Below are 22989 nucleotides of genomic sequence, written 5' to 3'. Positions count from 1 at the left end.
GTCTTAAACCTGTGCCCTATATATTTCTTAAAATTAAATTTCTGAATTTGTTGATATCTACCATTTTCAGCTTTTTTTCCCCTGGGCAGTCTGTCAATGTAATTTCTTACACAAAAATGGCAAATAAAAAATCTCCATTTCTATAATGTCCAATGTCTTTGGAAAAAACTCAAGAACAAATATATTCTTCACTGCTTCCCTGGACACCAACAGATATTTAAAAGCTCTATCTAATCCTATTTTTGGGATTTCAAAGCAACTGGTTTTGAAATACAAGCTAAAAGTTCCTCTCTTCTTCCCTGCTTCTATATGATTGTACTACTATTGTGATATATTTGATAAAGTACCTACAATGTAAATTTTGTTGTAATATTCAATTAATTCTTGTTTTCCTCATTAACTCTTCAGTTATTTCTTCTCTGTTCCTTGTTATTCTACCACTAGCACGCAAACAGCTAAGATACCTTGCAAACTGACCCATGACTTTCTCTAGTCACTTCTTTAATCTTGTTTTAAATCGTCCCAGGGACAAGACCTATGTTCAAGTTGCCTCATTTAAGATAATGATTTTTGTTCTTGCCAAATGGTTCTCATTTTAAATTTCTCTCAGGAGAGAGAAGAGTTACATTTACGGTCTATCTGACTGATGCTAAACTTGGACATTATCTTGAATCTTCAACTTCTTTATTCACTGCCATAGAGCCTGATAAGAGCATTTGATTTGCTAGGATAATTCTTAGCAGAATAATTTTTAGCATTATTATTCTTAGCATTATTATTCTTTATCCTATGCTAATTATTGGTGGAATCCTTTGTGATTTGGAAAAATGTGACTCTCTGAAGAAACACATAAGCCATAATTTAAGTGCCAGGTGTTGTAGATGTTTCCACATCACCTTGAGTAGAAGACCAGTAGCCAGCAGCACCTTTCATTTCCTCTGGGCAACAGGGATTTTTTATTCCTTGGGCTAGTGTTTGGGGCTTTTTTCAGTTATCAAGAGTTGTTCTTACTTGTTTCCTGGTCAGCACTCCTGCTTTTAATTTGTCAGAGGACATCAACAGTCATCTTCCTCTCTGTAGTTTTAAGTTTGCTCCTCCAGTACCTGTTCTGTTACCAAATGGAAAGCTCTGCTTTAATTTTTTTGTTCCTGAATGCATGCTGTGGATGAAATCCTCATGAGCATACTCAGTTTTAAATCTCTCCTTTTACTGGTCCTCTAATTGCTTCTTAGGAGATTTCCCTGGAGATCCAAGAGAAGTCTTTCCAGATACTACCATTAGGAAAATATAGGCCAAAGTTCTGGCAAGTCTATTCAAGAATTTCATCACAAGATGTCATCACTGTTTAATTTTAAATAAAGCTATTTAATTATGAGCGCACAAGATATTTCCTCTCAAATATTTTCCACTAAGAATGAGATACTATGTAGTACAAAAAGCTCTTTATGACTGATCTAGTATTTGTGCTTGAATTTTACATATTTTTGGTTTTATTAGCAGTTCATACTGAACTATAATACTAATAACTATAATACTGAAGTATAATATAAAGTACAGGATTAATCAAACACTAAAATGAAGGATTCCATAGGAAGCTACGTTTACTCTTCAGTATTACCAGGAATTTTGTTACTTGCTAAAAAGTTATTAGGCAAGTGAAGTTGCTTGAATACAGCGCACAATGATCCAGATGCTTACAGTTCAACAGTAGAAGTTTCTTTGACTTACACACTCTGAACATTAAAAATATTATTTTTAAGCTTTACGGATAAGCTTTTTCCACATATATTCAAGTAAAAACTAAAATCCCTCATATTTATACATAAAATGATGAAGTATTTCAAAATTATATTATGTGATACCATACTACTTAATTTTTATTCCTAAGCATAGGCCAGATCATTACCTTTGATTGTGCTATGTTTAAGGAGAAGCCTGCTAGCAGTGAGAAGTAAGAACTCCTTATTTCCTCCTGGATAATCTATTACTTGGTTATTATGCAATAAAAAATAATGTACTCGAAGTATAACATTATAGTAAATCAAGGCGACCCCCGTTACAGGGAGAAATGATGCATCTGACTCTATTGATATTAGAAGGCTAATTAATTACTTTATTATATTATACTATATTATTCTATACTATATTACACTATATTATACTACATTTAAACTGAAACTGCACAAGCACTCAACTCAACAAAATCTCGTGACTGTCTGCTGACCGACAGTCTGAACACGCACTTGGCCCTGACAGGCCAAGGAAACAAAACACCACCACTCTGGGTAAACAATCTCCATATTGCATTCTACTTTGGCACAACACAGGTGCAGCAAATGAGATAAGAATTGTTTTGATCATTCTTTTCTCTGCTTCTCTCATTGCTTCTCTCAGGTTCCGGGAATGTGAATCCCACATAACATGTTTGATGCATGCAATTCATTTGATTCAGTAATAGTTCCCTTTGCTTTGCTGCCTAAATTGTGTTTGACTAAATCTGGAAATGGCCAAAAGGAATGAAAAGTGGAAGACATACATGTGAAGCTGCATATATTCAGGTCTATAGTAGAAAGACATGTCGTTATTGCAAGCTGCATATAAAGCAAAATTGATAAAATTTAAGGAAAGATAGCTGTACTTCATTGATCATAGCTTAATATCTTAATTAAGAGCAAAATCAAATTATCATCCTAAACTAGCTAAAGACTGTGAAGAAGTTGACAGGAAAGAAGAAAAAGAAGTTTGTGTTTAGAAAGCTGCACACTGAATAGAAAGTAAGTAAGGACTCAATGTCCACACAGGGAAAAGAAGCAAAGAGTTGATCTTCTGCCATCTGCAAGGGTTGAAACCCTAAATGCCATATTTCTATGTCAAGAAATAAAAGGTATGCAGTAGAAGTACAAAATGGCTGATGACAAGAGTTGTAAGGTATTTTCTGATCTTAAAAAAGTAATAAATGAAAAGCAGTGATCAATCATGGGAACAGATAGAGTAGTATTTACACATCACCAAAATACGGAAATTTTCAAACATATACTGTTGCTATTGTCTCCCTTTCATGGCTTTTACTTGCTCTGCAGCTTCTTACCCTACATCCAATTTTGCCTTTGGTGCCTGTGTGCTGCTGTGGGAAGCTGACCCTGGCTGGATGCCAGGTGCCCAGCAAGCCACTCCATCACTGCCCTGAGCAGGACAGGGCACAGGAGAGAATAAGACAGAAAAAAACCCTTTGGGTCAAGATAAAGGCAGTTTAATACAACAAAAGAAAAGGTCTGTGTGAAACCAAAGGAAAACAAAATATTTATTCTCTACTTCCTATTAGGAGGTGGTATCCAGCCTCGCCCTCCTTTTTCTTAGCTTTTATTGCTGTCCAGCCCTGTATGGTGTGAAACATTCCTTTGCAGCTTGAGTCAGCTGTCTTGGATATGTTCTCTCCCAAGGCCTTGCCCACCCTCTTCCCACTGGCGAGGGGGGAATGTTGGAGAGGCAGCCTTGGTGCTGGGTGAGCACCAGGGTGTTTGACAGGTGAACACCTTTCTAGGTACCCATGCAAAGAACTGTGAAGGCTGCTGTGGGAAAGATAACTCCATCTCCAGCAGACCCAGTACAATTACCATGATAAAATATAAGACACAGAAAATCCTGAATTATTTATAATCTCTTCAGAAATTATTCACTGTCTCCTAATGTGGAGGTTGTCTATGGACAATTCTGTTTTCCAACGTTGCAAGTTGCACAAAGAACAGACTGCCAGAACAACATGCCTAGCATTTATCATTATATTGCCCCTTACTCTTTTTAGAAAAAAAATAAGCTGAGTTTGCTTGTTTTATCTGCAATTATATTTGCATTCAAATCAGTTATTTTCTCTTTATCCTAGATCCCCTTTTCACTGCGAGCTACTGTTAAAATAGCTGTGTCAATTATATTTAATTGATAAGACACAGTTTCATCCTGTATATATGTTATGTTCCATGAAATGGACCATTGTTCAAATATATCCTTTTCCCAATTTTAAGTGATAAGGTACATAACATCCTGCCCTATATATAAACCCAATGCAATTTTTAGCAGGGATGTACCAGTACAGCTGAGTAACACAGCTTTGCCTCAGGACTAAATTATTTGGACATGCAAGGCAGTTTTCCCTCCATGAGTTAGGGAGAAGACATAATAAAATGCTTTAAAAATTCTTATCAGCACAGTTGCACAGGTTTATGCTGACAGACCAACAGGCTAAGCATGACTTAGGGTTCTCAGTAGCAGAGGTTTTCAAATTTTCCCATCATTGCTAACACCAGTCACTGTCTGTCAGCAACATTTTCAGCCCTGTCAAATATTTCTTCGAAGCAGCATTATATAATGCAATACTTAAAAAAGTGTTGGCAGTAAATGGATTATATATACTAGAGTTCCATCATTCCATACAAAACCTCATCTGAAAAAGATTGTAAAATACCCCCCTAGAAGAAAGGCTTCAATACAAAGACATTAATGGAGTATTTTTTCTGGTAAGATTTCAAAACAACATTAATGACTCCAATATGCTATTTAAAGCAACAGCTCCAGGACACTGGGCCTAATGCATCTCTAACAGTAAACAACATAGATTCTGTTCATGGTTATTCAAATATCTACAAATTATTCCAACACAGTGGGTTACTTAGCAATGTCTTATCCACATTTTCCCTATGGACAATTACATCAAAATTAAACAATAGTTGCTTGTTTTTCCTTACTTGTAGCATGATCTTTCATCTCCCCCAGTCCAGTATTAATTCCAGCATCTATTGAACTCATGATTTTATCAATCTACAAAAGAGAGAACAGTGAAAAATTTGTGGGATCCCATCTTCAGTATTTTATTTTAGTTTTTCATGCATAGATTTATGGCATTATTACCCTCATTAGGAAAAAAAAAATTAAAAATGTAAAAATGCATAAATCAAAGGTAGACAATTAATTCCTCCACTTTGATTTGGAGACTGCAATTTGATTTGCAATTTTGTATGTTAGCAAAAACTAAGGCTTAGGATTAGTATATCTTTTTCCATGGTAAAGTTCCTTACATACTGATGACTCTGGTCATCTAGATATGCCCACTAGTGGTTTATTTAAGCAGTAATATTAATGAATAAAAAATATTTTGTATGTTCCAAAGTATTTCAAATACACACAATTAGATCAATTGTTCAATTAATATTTCCAGAGAATTTCCTAGCCCCCTTTTCTTTCCATCTGCCCCAAGGGCACTAAATAAGTATGAAACATAGTTGTGTCCCCACATAAAACAGAACAACATTCTCTGTGAAACAACACTGCCCTGATCCCAAAACTTGCTCACATGCGTCATTGAACTTACTAGGTCAAAACCACTGTATCTATTTTACTTTCTGTAAGAACAGGACAAACCAAAAAGTGAATCAAAAGGTTGCTGTGGACTAAGAAGATAGACAAACACACCTTACTAAGCTTAATATTAGGACTAGTAGGAAAAGTATATATTAGTCACTGGTGACAGAAGAAAGTCTGGAAATTGACAGAATCTGCAGACTGAGCATTCATACTTTAAACATACATATATAGATATGTATATATGTATATATGTATATATATATATATATATATATATATATATATGGCACTTTTTTACTTTTAAGATCAAACCTTGATGACCATGTAGAAAGGCCAACCTGGACCTGATTCTAATCAGGATTTTATAATAACATATCCAAGTAGTAAAGATCAAAACCTGATATCCTTAGTACATCTTCACTGAGAGAGTATTTCCCTTACAAAAGTGACTTTCAATATCCTAACAAATCAGACACTTAGGTTAGCTTGAAACATTTTCCTAGAAAAACAACCAACCACATAATCAAACTTGGGGTTCTTTCTGAACACAATAGCACCCTGGAGATAGATGAATTTTCCCACTGTAGTAGTTTTAAAGAGAAATTCTCTCTTCTCTGTAGGAGCAGCAAAGATCCAAACATTTCAAACTCTTAATTTACTTCACTGAGATGGGTACTTCTGTGTCTATGAAGAACCATTTACATTCTTGAAATTCAGCACAGGGAAAAAAGTTAAACATATGGTATCTAAAAATTAATTTAAATTGAATTCTAAACCTAAAATAAAAACCTCTCATATGAGCAAGCATGTGCACTACAAATTCAGTGTGGAAATTTCTGTTAGTAGTTCTGAATTCATTGCTGCTATAAGAGTATTCCCAATTCACACAGCAGCCAGGTATGTGCCAAGCATTTTGCACATAGGCTACACACTAGTTAGAGGATATGATACATAAGGAGGGTTTGTAGAATGCCCAATCAACTCTCTGTTGCTGCCATTTTCTCCTGGCTCTTGCTAATGGGCACTGCCATGGTGGAAATAATTAGCAAATATGTAAACAAATGGCACACTTACTAAGGATTTTACCAATACTAATATTGTCAGCGGTGAGAGCTTTAGCAGACAATAATTTCAGTGCCACAAAAATTGCCGAGTTACTTCTGGTTAACTTCATTCACTAGGGAAACAATAGACTTTATTGAGTGGGCAGCATTTGAACAGAAATGCTTTGCATTTTGTGCTAGCTGTTGAACTCTCATGAAGTACACTGTGACATTCACTCTGAGGTTTGCAGTATGGAATATTCACTTTTCATTTTGTCTCTGAAACTGGAAACAATAACAGTGTCTTCACAAGACCACAGTACTTAAAAAATGAAAAAAAACTTACTTCTTCCCACTCTGACGTGAAGGAAGGTGTTCTCTCCGAATTCCCCTTGGAGCACTGTGGCTTTGGCGTGGGTTCACTCCAATTGCTTCTTGCTTTTTTATCATTTGGTGGATGGGTGATAAGATTAGAATCGGATTTTGAAACATTTTTGCACAAATGCATTTCCAGCAAGGTCTTTGGTAAAGATCGTATTCTGCCCAGCGTGCACGCTCGCTCCACAAATCCCCCAGTGGTAATAACCCATTGTTCACTGATCCTTGGTGCACCAACCAGGGTATGATTTTCTGCTGGTTTATTCTTAGTATGAAATATGGTTCTGTTTACAATTGGTGGCTTTTTTTTCTTAACAGGAGGATCAGAGCTGCTCTCTTTCCGTAGCTGTATCTGCTGCGCTGCGCTCTTGCTCAAAATGCTTTTCTCCAGTGGCCCACTGCACAGGTTTACTTTGCTGTACAGCTGCAGTGGATTTTCAGGTGGGTCACATGCAGGTGATGATCCATGAAGTAAACCTGCAAACTGCTCAGCGGGGTGTCCTTCAGGAAGCTCACTTTCAGTGGATGTTTCACCCTGGCTACGTTGCTCTGAAATGAGAGAGTACTTGTAAACATAAAAGGGTGATAAAATACTGCAAACAAAAAAAAAATCCTTACTCCCCTCAAAATTACTTTTTAATGCTGCTTGGTACATTCTTACATAAAAAAAAACAAAATACAACTATGCCATGAACTGATTTATTATTCTCTTAAAAAAAAAATCTTAAATATGACTATTTTATCCTGACTAAAATATCTGCTGGTAGAAGAATAGCCAACAATGCTCAGTGCTATAAATAAAACTCCATGAAAAAACAAATTCATAAGATAAAATAGGCCATTGCTATTCCATCAGCTTGATGATGTCTCTTTTAGTTTGCTATTGAGCTGAAATGTGCAAAAATTATATAGTTTAGTATGATGAATTAGGTAGGTAGTTTGTAGGTGGTAAAATACATGAAGAATCATTATTGTCACGAATATTCTTAGTAATTTTTCTTTTTATAGCCATTATAATAATAGGGAATTTACACTATGATGCCTTTTTACTGACAGTCTCTAAGGAATAGATTTGAGTGCTGTTTTTGTTTTCGGGAACTTTTGAGAATAGTAATAGTAACCATTGGGAAAAAAGAACACAAAATCAAGTCTTTTCAACCACACCTAATATGTAACTTAGCACATACATAAACACAAAAAGCAACCACAGAAAAATGCACTACTTTGGCAAGGTTTAGAGTGGATTATTAAAATTTTATAACTCTTTTTTATGCTTGTTGCTGAAAGACCTAGGAGGGGGGAAAAAACGGAGGTCTGAGCTGCCTCACTTAAAGTGTTGGTGTGCTTAACATCACTCCACTAACATGGCATTAAGTCAGCATGTTCTACTCAGAATAACTCGGTCCCTACTAATGGTCACATCTCTATAACTACTTTCTTAAAGATAAATAATTCATCTCATTCCTTCTAGAATTTGTATATTCTAGATGGACTCTAACGGTGGGATTATGAGCACAGCAGTAGCTACCACAAGGAATTGAGCATAGCATCATGACATAATGTGCAAAGATATTGAGCAGTTTTCTCCAATTAACTAAAATATCTGCTGGCAAAAAAAAACCCCAATCAAATCTCAAAATATCCTTTCTAAAAGAAAGAAGTGCTTGACTTTAAAAAGAATAAAAAGAAAGATTTTGGTGTGTACTTCAAAACTTCATCAACTCTTACTAGTCAGCAGCTTAAAAATATAAAATTAAATGTTTTTCTATATTTGATAAAATTTTAAGAACCTAAGAAAATACACATTTCTTCTTTGAGAAACAACCTATTAGAATATACACTTCAGACATTTTGCAACCAAAAGCATGTGAGGTGTTATGGAGAAAGGTTAAATGTAGGACATGACAGAGCTTAAGGGATCAATATACCTAGAAAAATTTGGTTTAGGGGAAATTTCAGGGGAAAAGGAGGACATGGGGCATTCTCTCTTTGATTTCTGAAAGTTGCTGATTTATACATATGTCTGCAATTTTGAAGGTGAATTCAAAATGAGGAATAAATTATGCAAAAAATTAGTGGCTTTGGTGCTTTTCCTTTACATGAAAAACTCAGTAGCTGAGATTCTGCTCCAGATTAAGACACATAATTTTTCTACATGGGTAAGAAGCATGTTAGCTCCCACCATAGTCAGAGATCAGACTAATAAAATGAGTGGAACCTATAACACTCTGTACTCTGTTAACTGTGCTAACTACACTGCCAGTGACTTATGGGAGACAGCATTCAGTTTGTGTCCAGATACCTTCCTGATATATCTGCCATGAACTGAATCCTATTTTGATGTTCCAGACAGGTATCTCATAGCTGTGTATTGAACTCATTGAAGAAATAAATATTTTTGTCAGGACAAAGTAAACCAGGAGGCAATAAATCAAGAAAAACAAAAGCTTACGGAACCTGGATTGCAAGAATTCCACTAGTAGCTTTACATCTATTTTACATCTATTTTACTAAATAGTATTGGCCAACAGCTATGAGGATCTGAAGGAATTACTAGGTTCATGTCCTTTAAGTTAAACTCTCCTTCTCATGACAGAGCTGGTCCATCCAAATAATTACTGGGAATAGTCTCTGGTCTCAGTTATAACTTGCACTGTGCCTGGGCACTGTCTAGGTGGGTCTATTCAGTATTGGCCAAAGACTGGCAAAACCCAAACAGTTCAGTTTAAGAGTACAGACTGCCAAGCACCAGTGGCATCTGATGCTCTGACTTTCATCAATTTATTTCTGTAAACAAAGTACATTTTTACTGAGAATTCCCATTCCCCTGAGGTCAGTAAATATATATACTGATCACTACAAAGTGTGTGTGTGTGTGTGTGTGTGTGTGTGTGTCTCTTTCCAGCAGTGTTGCAGCGAGAGCATACCAAAACATTAATTCTGGTTGTTTTGATAGTTGATGCAGCAGCAAAGACCCCAAATATATTGTATGAGCCTTTTTCAGCTTGATCTTTCACAACTCTTACTGTACTATGCACACATAAGTATATATATTCTACTTTAGGTATAACTTTCATCTTTAAAATACCCACACAAATACTTTAAGGAAGTCAGGAAAAATTAAAACAAAGGTTGCTTGAGCACACATTAGTCTTCTTATGTGTTACTAAGTAGTCTATTCCACTTTTTATAAGATCAGTACTAGTTTTCAAAAATACCCTATTTCACTTAATGTTGAGAATGAAGCTGCTCAATGAAGAAGAACACCTCAACATTTCCATAGAATCATAGAACTGGTCAGTTTGGAAAAGGCCTCTAAGATCATCAAGTCCAACTGTTAAACCAGTACTGCCTAGTCTACCACCACCACCAATCCATGTCCCTAAGTGTCACATCTTCACACCTTTTAAATATCTCCAGGGATTTATATAAGAGTAGTCCTATTACCTATTTATTGCACAGCATCTAAATTCTTTGAATATCAACTTCTTTAACAGCTTCTCATATTTTTATGATGTCCACTATCTAAGAAGTTCACAGATATGAACTCACATATCCTTCTAAGGTGAGACTGTAATGTGATATTATGCTAATTTGAAAAATGGGAGATAACACGAGGATATAATGCTGAAAATGCAAAAATGTTTAGGCATCTGATTTGAGATTCCTCAAGATTTTCCTTGTTCAGAGTATTAAACATTTTTAAATACAGAATATTTTTGAAGCCTGGTCACTATTCATTTCAGTAGATCAAAAAAATCAGACCCCCTAATGTGTCAAATTCGTAATTCAAAACCCAAGGAATATGATTAATGGCTACTTGGGTAACCTTTGGTCTGTCTTGACCAGAGTAAAAAAAGCCCTGGCAGATACAGGGAAACTTTTATTAAAGAGACTTTTAATAAGAGCTTTGTTAATTATGTGGCAATGTAAACAAAGCACTTAAAGCTATACCTTCTACACACCATGATTTTGAGCAGTGCAAACCACATCTATACTAGGCAACAAAAAAGACTGGGGCTGTCAGGAAAAAAAAAACCCATGTGGTCATGACGAAGGTTAAGGAGCAGGGTGCACTGCATGCTGCACTGCAGCCCTAAAGCAGGCTATGCAGAGTGGTGCCATCTGCATCCCTGGATGGTTTCAAAACCTGGTTAGGAAAAGACATGTCTGATCTCACGATGACAGTCCTGCTCCAAAGAGGAGGATGGACTAGAAATCCTCCAGATATCCAACAGTTTAGTGAACCAATTATAATTCTGAATATTCTGCCTTTTGAACTGATAACTGTTAAGGTTAATGCTCTTTGAATACTGACTTGCATTATTATTTTAGTTTCCTAATGCAGTTAATATTTAATACTTTTATGCTGAGCAAATAAGGAGAGCACAGAGATGGACTATAGCACTGCTCTAAATAGTACAGTAGTCTATCACTCCCTGTCGTGTTCTAAAGAAATCACAGAAGGAAAAAATAAACCATACAACAGATAATCGTAAAATAATTTCCTAGAGTATGCTTTTCTGTCTTATTCCAAGTCAGTATTTGTTGACCTAAGACCTGAAATGTGAGATGTGAAATAAGCTCTTCAAACTGCACCATTATCTAAAAATGCAGATTCATTGTTCATGGGAATATCCAAGATCTCCATCTCAAGAACTTAAATAATGAAAAGCTTTACACAGAATAATACCACTACTATGCCCTTGCTAAAATAGGAAACTTTATTTAAAAAAATTTAAATCCTTGCTTTTAATAATTACCCATCTCTGAGATATTTTTTTTATTTGCTGCATATTTCTGTCATAAACTTCAAGAGAAATTATACTGAAATAAATATTTCTCCTGAGGCTTAGTAGCAATGCAAAAATGCGATATTTTATACATTATTTTCTGGTTTTAAACATATAAAATAATTCTTGTCTTGAATATTGCTGTGATATTGAAAAATACCCATGCTATTAAACCACTTATTATTTCTTAATTTTATTTATTATTATTATTATTATTTCAACCAACTTAACTGGAACTAAGAATTTATATAAATAAATATAAAATACATAGGTCTATACTTAGTGAACAGCCATTTAATAATGACAGCTTTTTCTTCTCCCAGACGTTTGAGTAAGCTTTATGAGAAGAAACTTTAGGAAAGAGGGTGAGGACACAAGAGAACATGAGAAGTTCAAGCTCTTGGACTCAATCCCAATGGAGAGAAGCATTCAGCTTATAAGTATTTTTTTTTTCTTTTTGCAAGTACATTTATTTTTGTAATTAAAAAAAAACGCCAACAGAAAGAGATCTTGCTTCCTTACCAGATACTGCTTTTCTTACCACTTTATCTTTTTACTTGTAAATAGTATCATAATACCAAAACATAAACAGATGTCATTTCTACAGAACTTTAGTGTTATTACAAGTGCACGTACAGCTTATCCATCTGAGAATTACTTCTGAAAATCACTGTGATACTGCCATAGCTGTGTTACAAGGAAAACATTTACATTTGGAACTACAAATAAATTCAGTTGTGCCATAATCTCAAAGCCACAGATACATATTGCTATTATCACCAGTTTATATACAACCAAACTGGTATTTAGGCAGCAGATTGCAATTCAATCAGCTATTTATTTTCACAGTGATGCACCCCAGCACAGTTGCTCGTGGTACATATATAGAACTCCATGGAATACCATTTCTCACTTCCAGTATTCGAGAGTTATAATTTACAGATGCTTCATCAAACTCAGATATTTTTTCCTGATTCTGACTCCAAGACTGCAGAACACATTAAGAAAACCAGAAGCATACTGAATACTGTGAGTTTTGCATTCATGTAAAATTGGAAATTGTCTTATTCACATTTGTATCTCAAGAGATTCCATGTTCCTAACTAAAGTACATTCAGGAGAATAACAGTTGTTAATAATACTAATGAAAAGAGCTGTAATAGATAAATTATAATGACAGAGTCAGATCTTTAACAGGCATTGCTGTTGCCATGGCACAATATTTCTAATGTAAAATAAAAATCCACTAGAAAATTGTTCTATAGCTATGGTAACAACTGTATTGTGACATGATTATTCTATTCAGCTTCTGTTTTCATTTGATCCAGAAAGATGTTTTTAGCATCACACTTTGCACATGTGTAATATCTGCCCAAAAATGTATTCTCAACTCCCTTTTCCCCACATTCAGTTGATTGCTAAAACCAACAGTCAGGACTGAGCAATATTTGGAAAGTACCCTCTTATAGAAGGATGGGTAAGCATATTTACATAGTAAAGATTTCTTTGCAAGCACTAGAATACCCTCAGTAGTGAGGATATGAGTTGTATTGCCAAAGCGATATAAAAGGGGATGATCAGCAAGAAAAGGTATAAGATCAAGAAAATTCATAGTATTTAAAAACAGAAGTAGCAATATTCAGGAAGGCTTTATTTCACACAGCAAAAAACGTTGTGCTCTGAGCAAGCTACAGCTCTTTGATGGCAGCAGATATCTTAGATGAGGCAGAACAATGTTTTCTCACTCAAGTCAAAGTTATAGCAAGGTACAGTGGACCTTGCAATGGATACAACAAGATTACTAAGGAAGTGGTGAAGACTGTGGGCTTCTACTGCCACCAGCAACAACATAGAAGAGGAGCAATAGTGTCCAGCCAGACTGCAGTTTCTTCTTCTGGTTATTCCTAAATCTGGAGAAACCAGAAAAAAGTGGTTGGCAAGGTTGCTGTTGATGGTCTCCAGGCTCTGTGCCCAGGTTCCAACACTGCCAGCTTCTCAAAACCATTCCCTTAGAAATTAGAGTGAGTGTTTCTGTGGGTTGGGAGTTTGCTCTCATAAGCTTCAAAACTGCCAATTCACCCCTCAGCATTGCAGTCTGCACTTGACTCTGTAGCGAGGGGTTTTACTGCTTCACTGTCTCTACCTTCATCGTTTCCCTATGACCCATCAGGAAATGAAAAGATGAGAAAGATTTTCAGGGAAAGATACGGAGTTTCCTGAACATTGCTTGCCAGTATCTAACAAAGAAAAAAGCTTTGGGTGAGGAAGGATATTAGGCAGTTATTACTGCTAATTCCAACCACATTATAATGCCTAAATATAGTCCTTGCCCAAATTTTCAGCAATAGCAGTGTACTATGGTACCAAGAGAGTTAATTTTAGCTCTTATTGAGCTGCTTTGTCTCTTCTGTACATCTTCAGGTTTTTCTGATACATGTATATTCTGTATTTGAGGAGGACATAAATGTAATTTTCATAATCACATAAAGGGTTAACCTTTTACTGCAAAATTCAACACAGACAAAAATAAAGAGCTGCAGCTGCCACCTCCATAATGCCGTTTCCATGAGGATTTCTTTCTATGTGACTATATAAGGCTTGGTTCCTAGACATCTTAAAGACAGACAGGCTCTCATGAACCATCACATTTTACAGCACAAAATTCTGCCTTATGCCTGCACATCAAAATAAGGATTCTTCAGAAAAATAACATGCTAACATTTTTATGGACTAAACATATCAGACTGATAAAATAATGGTCAACATCCCTCAGGTGAAATGCTGGACAAATTCAACATTCACATTCAAGCTAAAATTCTGCTGGAACGCTTCAGCTTTGCAATGCAGCAAAAGCAAAAAGAAATCCTCTCAGTCTGTCTGTAACTTTTAGTGAATCTTTCATAAGAAATTCTGAGAGGTGAATGGCAATGGATGTAAAATGTAATTCTGCAGAGAGATCACATATAATCACACTGAGAAATTCTGTGGGGATCTCTTTTTTCAGCAGAAAGCAGTTGAGTGGGTTGTGGCTGTGCTCAGAAAGTACATGTTAATTTGACAATATAGTACAGCAGGGCAGAGTAATACAAGAGGAAATCTCGGTACACTTAATAACTAAAATCAGTGCAAAGTAATATCAGTGTGATAGATGAGCTCTTGAAATCGTATCCTTTGGTTGAAGACTGTAAAAAAACCCTGTTACATGTTCCACTCCTGGTATTTCACACATCACATGCAAAGAAGGAATGACAAATTCCTCCACCAAGTGGGAAAAAAACTTACAACATACAAGGCAAAAGAAACCGTAAGAAATAGTGGATGATTCTCAAAATAATGTTTCTAAAAGGAGACACTGCACAACAATTTTGTTTAAAAGGAATTATTTGCCCTAGCAACAACTCAGTTTCCCCCAGCATGAGACAAGACCAGAAAGCAAAGAAAGTGTATGTTTTGCCATTTGCACTGACCATACGTTTTTCTTTTCTAACCTCAATATAGAATATATTTCTGACCAGAGCAGAGTTTTTAAGATATTTCAGCTTGTCTCTTTCCTCATTCCATGTACAAGATCATCTGTGCTCTTTTTCAACTTATGTTTCAAATCCAGAAGGAACGGAATTGGTGCTTTCATAAGAAATAATGTAAAATAAAGGTGCCCTACCCCAGTTTTTGCTAAATCTGTTAGGTTGTAGGGACAAAAAAGTGTACAAAAATTAAGAATGTATAGAAAATATCCCTGGCTGTAGAATGGAATTTCAGTTCTAGATATAGGTACATATACAGTCATGGAAAATTACATTCAGATTTTAAGCTCTATGTGGACCATTCACTGAAATTTTATATAATTGCTTACATGTGACGGTATTGAAACTAATCACTAAAAATCATAGTCTTTTAGCAAGCTTGCAGCTTACCACATTTTGTAGTTATAAATACTGACTAGGGAAAATGAGAGAATAAAACCAAATTAACTGCTCCAAATGATTTATTTGGGGGTTGCAAATGTGACAGGATAGCCATTTAAATTCTTTTGAAAAGTATTTACGAAACATAAATGATCTTAAAATAATTGACACAATAATGTGCAAAATAATTTATCTGAGAATAATAACTTTCTAGGCATATTTAATATCTCTAAAAGTTGTTTACTTTTCACAGGTAACTGTATTTACTTTAAAAAGTAGTATTACACACAGGATGCTTAGAAGAAGATGTGAAACAAAGAGCAAATATTCAAGTGGCTAAACAGAGACACATATGGCCATTTTAGACACTACACGGTATCCAAAGTGACTGCAAAGGCTGACGGGTGTGACACACAACTTGGAAACCTTTGTCTTTCTGGTGAAGCAGCAAGAGCTCAGAAACAGTATTTCTAGTATCCAAGTTGGTCTAGACACCTGGTTTGGCACTAGAATTGTTTCTTAGAGATCAAATGCTAGCAGAGAAGGAGTACTGAGGGTAGACGTAGACAATACATCTCAAAGAATCCTTTATAGTAGAATAAATAATTTCATGTGTGCATATACTCCATTTCAGATGACTTACATACACTCACTTTATATAGGAACTGAAAACTTGTTATTATTTTAAGTAATGATTATTGATACTTCTACCAAAATAACCATCAAGTTAAGAGTCCAGAACACCTGAGTGCCACAGAGCATGAAAGGCTGGCTGACACCAAGTCGGTTCCAAAAATCAGGTTATGATATTTTGGAAACAAATGTGCATTTGGAACATGAAATTAACCTGCTTTAAATCAACTATTACTGCTAGGGGAGTAGCATAGTTAGCAGTCAATGTGTAGCTTTTATTAAGCTCCTAGGATGCAGAAAAGCACGTCTCAATTTAGATACAGTTAAAGGAAGAACGACCATTAGACTACAGTTGCTTAGACATGGAAGAGCAGTGAGTAGTTTTGGAAGACAATTACAAACTTTCATGCTCCACCACAAATTACACTTTACAGAGCTCTCTTACTATACAAATACAACCAAATAAACAAAAATATTATCATGAAAAACTGTATGATTCATCAGCTAGTTGCAGGACAGAAGCTCCCACAGACTGAGAGGCATAATTTAACGTAATTAAAACCCCTCTTACACAACAAACTGGAAAGTCACACAACACAAATGTTACACATAGAAACTCTGGATAATTTACCTTCACTTAGGATCATATAGGAGTTAGAGGACAGAGTTTCACCTACTGAATAGCTGCAGCAAAAGAATAGATTACCACTCACCCCACTGCTCTTCAAACAGAGGGTATCACCAAGCAGCTCCAGGGCCAGAGCTGAGTGTAAGAATGGCTTAGAGGGCTAATCAGCTGCCCCACTTTGGGCAGGCTATTTGAATTCACCTGGTTTATTTTGCTTGAGCTGGATTAAAAGTTCTCACACAAACCCTTCTGCTGAAGCCATACCTGGGGACATTCTATGAAAGAAGTGCAATGATACAGAGGTGCTGGTCACACCTCCAGCTACTTTCACTGAACTCTGCCATCCATGAAAGGATGATATTCTCTGCAAAGAAGGGTCAACTGTTCTCTCTGAAACACAAAGGCAGATATCCCCCAAAGGCACTAAATAGCCCTGCTTTTCAAATATGGTACACCTATTAAAAATAATATTTTCTTAACTAGGGATAATAATGTACATTAATAAACATTAGCAAGGTCTAATAAAGAAGACTAATTTATCAAGCTAAAAGCACTATAATGGTACAGCTTTCAAAAAACATCCTCCAGACTAGTAGAAATATATATATATGTTTGTTTAAGAGTCCAGAAACTGTAAATAGGAAAACAGAAACTCAGTCCATGGGATCAGAATATAGACTAGTATTTGTGGGAATGATACCATTCTAGTCCCATAATCTATAGTCCAGATTCTGTTCAGCTAACAGTCTGATCAGAATACCAGGAATAATAGATGGTAGAAAACTCTTCTTTACCAAATAACCTCATCCAGTCATTGGCATATCTTTAATAAGTAAATAAAACTTCTTATGTAATTAGATACTTTAGATTTAGAAAACACCTTTCTTGACCATGAGTTATTTACTTCTCATCCACAATGCTTCAAGACAGGTGGTGACAAGTTCTTTAGGGCCTTAAACCAGATACATCTGAAGCAAGGCAGATGTAGAATTTTATTATTGCTTAATTCTGCTCTAATTTATTTATGCTACACTTGGTAGCATCAATAATTTTATTTACCTGTGAACTAAGTCCTCAAACCAGGCAGATCTGATCCTTCTATCACTTATGTATTTTTGCTATTTAAGCAAGTGTGCTTACATTTCACCTGAGGAGACAACAGATCACTGAGATCTTGTTTTGTAGATATGTAGATGGGAAGACTCTCCATTAACAGGGAAGTTCCTTGTAAAAAGCAAGGTGATGAGATATAGCCAGTTATCTAATTTACCCATGAGAAACATACCCATGAGAAATGAGAGTGCAGAAGTAGTCTGTTATGTCAATCATAAGTAACAAATTATTGCAGAAACAATATTTTGATTGTTTTAATTAGCACATTCTTCATTTGGAATAAACTGGAAATCAGACAATCATGGTTTCCCGAGAAACTTAAAACAAGTCACTTTTACTCTCTAAAAACAAACAAGCATGACTAGCAACTCAAGATATGAGATAGCACTCCAAGATATACCAGAAAAAAAATCTGCAGATTCTTTCTTTTTCTAAATTTTATTGTTAAAATAACAAGAAATTACCATGAAAAAAAATTAATCATTTTTCTTATTAAAAGTGGGCACACACCTTTTTCTTGTAAGAATAGGAAAGAGAGAGAAGAAAGGAAGGCAGAGAGAGAACAGGAGGAAAGAAAGAAGCCATTCTGATGACCACAGATAGTAAAACCAGAAACTCTTGATTAGGCTTTCAAATTACAACTGTTCTCAAAAAGGACTTTTTTGAATGTGCAATGTGATTTTATGGTTTTGTGTCTTGTTGGTTTTTTTTTTTGGTTGTTTTTGTGTTGGTTTTTTTTTTTTAATTAGCTGCAAAAATCTCATGAAGACACAAAGACAAAATGTCAAATCTTTAGACAATGCTTGTTTCCTGAAAGCATTTTTATGGAACCACCTATAATGAAGCACAGTAAAATAAAGCAAAGATGGTCACACCTGGAATAGGTTGCCTTGAATTTTATAGTGTTTTTAGCATTTCACATTAAGTTAGTTAATTATTCCTCCTATCTGCACCAACCTAAATGAAAGAGGGCTGATGACAGTGGCGGGAATAAATTACATGCATTAGGTATTTCCAAGGGGAATAACAGCCGTTCTTAATTGAACAGGGAGTCATCTACCAAATGGGACATGGATACTGGCCTCTTTCTAGCCCAGTTAACAGATAACCGAATTTTCTTCAAGTCTTTAAGATGGAAAAGAAGGCACTAAGCTGTTAAAATCTTCTTTGCTCAGAGAATACATGGTGGGCCAGAATTCAAAGGAATTGAGACAGTTACAGTACTGGTAAACAAAGAATAATCTACACAGAGGAAAGAGACATATATATATATATATATATATATATATATTTTTTTTTTTTTTTTCTTTTAAAACAGCTTCCTTTCTTCCAAGCATAACTTGGACAAATTTTAAAAAACAAAAACCATCTACACATATATGAGGATATACTATGCGTTTTCAAACCAAAATTAACTCCACCGATATGAACGTTGATCAGTGAAGTCTAAAAGCAAATTTAAAGTGAAACTTGACTAAAGTTCACCAACAGTTAGTCTATTAATATGAAGCCTAAAAGTCTGTCATTTGTAATTGCTTTCAAATTCTCTAATCAATCTGAATTTCAATTCAGATTGTCATTTGATAGAATCCCAAGACATGCAGTAATCATCACAGAGAAGTACAGAAGTTTCAATCAAAATAACTGCCTGCTTCTTAAAAATGGCATTTTTCTTCTACATCAGGTAAACCACACTTTCTACTGGAGCCAACACAGAAATGTTTATCACAGCAAAGACAAAGATTCAGAATAAGTCAGTCATTTCTAAGGTCTGATTCTTTTTGCCAGTTTCTGAAGTCAATTAGTTGAGGAAGACTATTAATAAAGACCATCACTATTAATAAAGACTATTAATAAAGACCATCACACTTGTACAATTTTACTTTACAGTCCTCAGGTGAAGGGCGGCAGAGTGCTAATCCTGTAAGAACTCCTGTGGGAAAGTAAGAATTCTGAGCTTTGTGGTATGGGTTCTTAATGTCTCTTGGCAGTTAGAGAGCCTGAATCATAGAAAGTAAAAACATTTCACCTTCATTGTGGGGATGGAAGTACTGCTACACACCAAGATGTGAGAGGTCTATGGTGAGGAGGTGATTTTTCCTGTCTGCTCCACTTTGGTGAAACCCTACCTGGATCCAGCTCTGGAGTCTCAGTATAGGAAAAGCATGGACCTGTTGGAGTGGGTGCAGAGGAGGGCCCCAAAAATGATCAGAGGTGGACCGCCTCTCCCATGAAGACAGGCTGAGAAAGTTGGGCTGTTTAGCCTTGAGAAGACCGAGTGAAGACATTATTGTGGGCTTTCAATAACTAAATGGGGATTAGAAGAAAGATGGGGACAGAATTTTTAGTACAACCTGTAGCAATAGGTCAGGGGTAATGGTTTTCAGCTAAAAGAAGGCATATTTAGACTAGATATAAAGAAATAGTTTTTTACAATGGCGGTGGTGAAACACTAGAACAGGTTTCCCAGAGAGGTGGTGGATGCCTCATTGCTAGAAACATTTGAGGCCAGTCTGGATGGGGTTTTCATCTGATCTAGTAGATGTCCCAGCACATGGCACAAGTGCCCAACTGGATGACCTTTAAAGGTGCCTCACAACCCAAACTGTTCTACAAATTTTAAAATTAGGCATCAGGCAAAAGTTCCCAGCTGATTAAAGTGGACCAGAGCTTAAGGCAGTGCTGGCCTTTCTTCTTCAGGTGTGGTACAATGCCTTTTAGGAAAACACAACAGTTTTTATTTCCAAAATAATGAATTTAGAGTCAGGAAGTGCCATTTCCATTTGCCCTGCATATAAGAGCATAGAATAATGAGGTTCACCTCCCCTGAATACATCTGACACTGAGACACTAAATATGGAGATCAGATTTCAGTTTTAATCATGGGATATTTCTTTAACAAATTAGTGTTTGTTGAAGTATTTTAAAAAAGCAAAGCTCCTACAAACTCACTTTATTTCTATTTTACATTGTATTCCTATATGGAATATACAAAAAGGCTGCTTGAAGATACATGAAAAAGAAACAAAGAAAAAAAAAGAGAAAACTTGAAAGAAGAGTTACCATACCAGAAAGATTAAAAATATTCTAGAAGTGTAAGCAAGAGAGTGAGAGTAGGGAAAAACAGAAGCAGAAGTCAAGGGTGAATATTAATTATACATCTAGAGATATACATATTAATAGTTCTATATGGTTATATATATATTAATAGTTCCAGGGAGCTCTCACCAGAACTGCACTACTTGACAAGGGCTTTCAGTCTTCTTGCTGCATCTGTCTCTCCTGTCAAGAAACTCCTTTGATCAAAATACTGAAATTAGACTTCTCTGTCTTTCACTTTTGCTATGTTCCTTGCCTGTATTATCACAGCCACATCAACTCTAAATTACTGCCCAGGTAGAAGCTGAGGTTTTCAAGTATTTGTTGAGTGGATACTACTTAGTTTCCTGATTCTTTATACATGAAGAGAATTGCACGGAGTTTTTATTTTTACTGTGCACCTTGCCTGAAGTCAATCATATTTAAATGCAACTTTGCTTACCCAAATAACAATGACATTATTTTCTGTATTACATTTTGTTTTTCTACTTTATTTAAACCTATAGATTTGTCATTGACAATTTCTGGACTAAGTCATAATAATTTTCTCAGTATCACATCACAATCATGGGAAAACTTAAGACAAAATCGAGGAGAAATTTACAGTAGCTAAAGCACCTTTGAAAAACTGTATATTGACTCAATTAAAAGAAACAGAATAACCCCAAATACCTTTTAGTTATTCATTTTAGATGGGGGCTTTTTTGATAACTTAATTTTGACAGATGTCTTTTTTTTTCTTTATAATTAAAGCTTCCTCACATGTTTAGCTATGCCACAGTGAGTTTCTTAGCATATTCCACATTCACTCAGCAATCCTTTCAGCTATGTCATGTGGGAAGCTTAGCCATGCTGTTCTGAGTTGTAAACCAGGTTGTAAAGCCAAGGCTATTGATAAGCAAAGATAGCCTTCAGTCATGAAGGCAGAAATTTTGCAGCATCATCAGACACTTTCTCAGTCCTTATATACTTATTTCTTTGGTGTGCAAGTCTTATATATGGCACATGTTTTGACTCCTGAAGGAGGATTAGTGTATTCCTTGGCCTCAGGTGAAAGAGATAAATGTTTGGTGTCCCAAGTGTTTTCTTCAGTCACTGTAATTTTCCAGAACAATTTGAAAACAAAGAACCTACATCCCAAACCCAATGAAAGAGTACAAAGCTCAAAGATGGAAGTTTTGGCTTCTGGCACAGTGGAAGTAGGTACCAAGACCATACCAGATTCCTGGACTAACACAAGGAGAAGTCACCACTTTGGAAGAATTCCAACAAAATAACAAAAACTAAGGGCAGAGGAGGCAGAGCTCAACCAGACAAGTGAAAAGAAGATAGAAGGGGTCAAAGAGAGGGAACAGAATACTGAAAGTATTTTTAGCCTGTTTCATGAACCTATGCCTTTCTTTCAAAACAAAAATTAAAAATCCCAAACACACATGCCCATTTCTACATAGACTTGTATTTGCCATCGCAGGTATTGTGAATTGGAAGCTACCAATACACACACACACAGAATGTACTTTTCCTTCTGTTAACTTTAGAGAGAGAGCCATAACCTAAAAATGTAAAGTTGCATTCTAAATCCTCATGGGATTACAAACATATTCATGGAGATTGTACACCTAAGAAACAGATTGGGACGGAGGGAAAAAAGGAAAATAGCTTAAGCAGGTAAAAAAGTCATTGGGTTCTATCATTTTAAAGAATATTACAAAATCTTAGGATGAATTTCAGCCTTTTCACTACATCTTTCAGCTTTTTGACAAAAAGTTTATTTGATGAGTTAGGAAATTATGTAGCCTATCAACTGCATTCTTCAGAAAACAGAAACACTGCTAATATGCAGATCAAATGTTGATGACAGAGCACAAGAAAAGTTTGGAGGTGTTATGCATAAGATTGCTATCGTTCTGCTTCCTCTACAACTTCAAAGCCAGTTAATACAATTAGGCTCCCACATGCTCTTAAATTAAATGTGTGAATGAGACAGACTTCTTCCTCGATTTCACGTATAAACACCATGATTGGCTTGGAGGCACTACCCA

At 35.6% G+C, this 22989-nt stretch overlaps 1 protein-coding gene across 9 annotated transcripts in view; it reads right to left on the bottom strand.

Annotated features, from left to right (window-relative positions):
• Nucleotides 1-22989, bottom strand: part of ANKS1B (ankyrin repeat and sterile alpha motif domain containing 1B) — a 408171-nt gene that overhangs the window by 205587 nt on the left and 179595 nt on the right. For all 9 annotated transcript variants that reach the window (XM_071423209.1, XM_071423211.1, XM_071423210.1 and 6 more), the window contains 2 exons: nt 6745-7325; nt 4740-4812 (listed from right to left, as the gene is read on the bottom strand). In XM_071423209.1, the coding sequence (XP_071279310.1) occupies nt 4740-4812; nt 6745-7325 (654 nt within the window). The remainder of the gene's footprint in view (nt 1-4739; nt 4813-6744; nt 7326-22989) is intronic.

The sequence above is a fragment of the Agelaius tricolor genome, unplaced genomic scaffold (assembly GCF_023055355.1).
Source record: "Agelaius tricolor isolate 1412-34295 unplaced genomic scaffold, bAgeTri1.0.p SCAF_3, whole genome shotgun sequence".
Lineage (NCBI taxonomy): Eukaryota > Metazoa > Chordata > Aves > Passeriformes > Icteridae > Agelaius > Agelaius tricolor.
The sequence above is the reverse complement of the archived record's forward strand: the minus strand, read 5'-3'. Positions and strand labels throughout refer to the sequence as shown.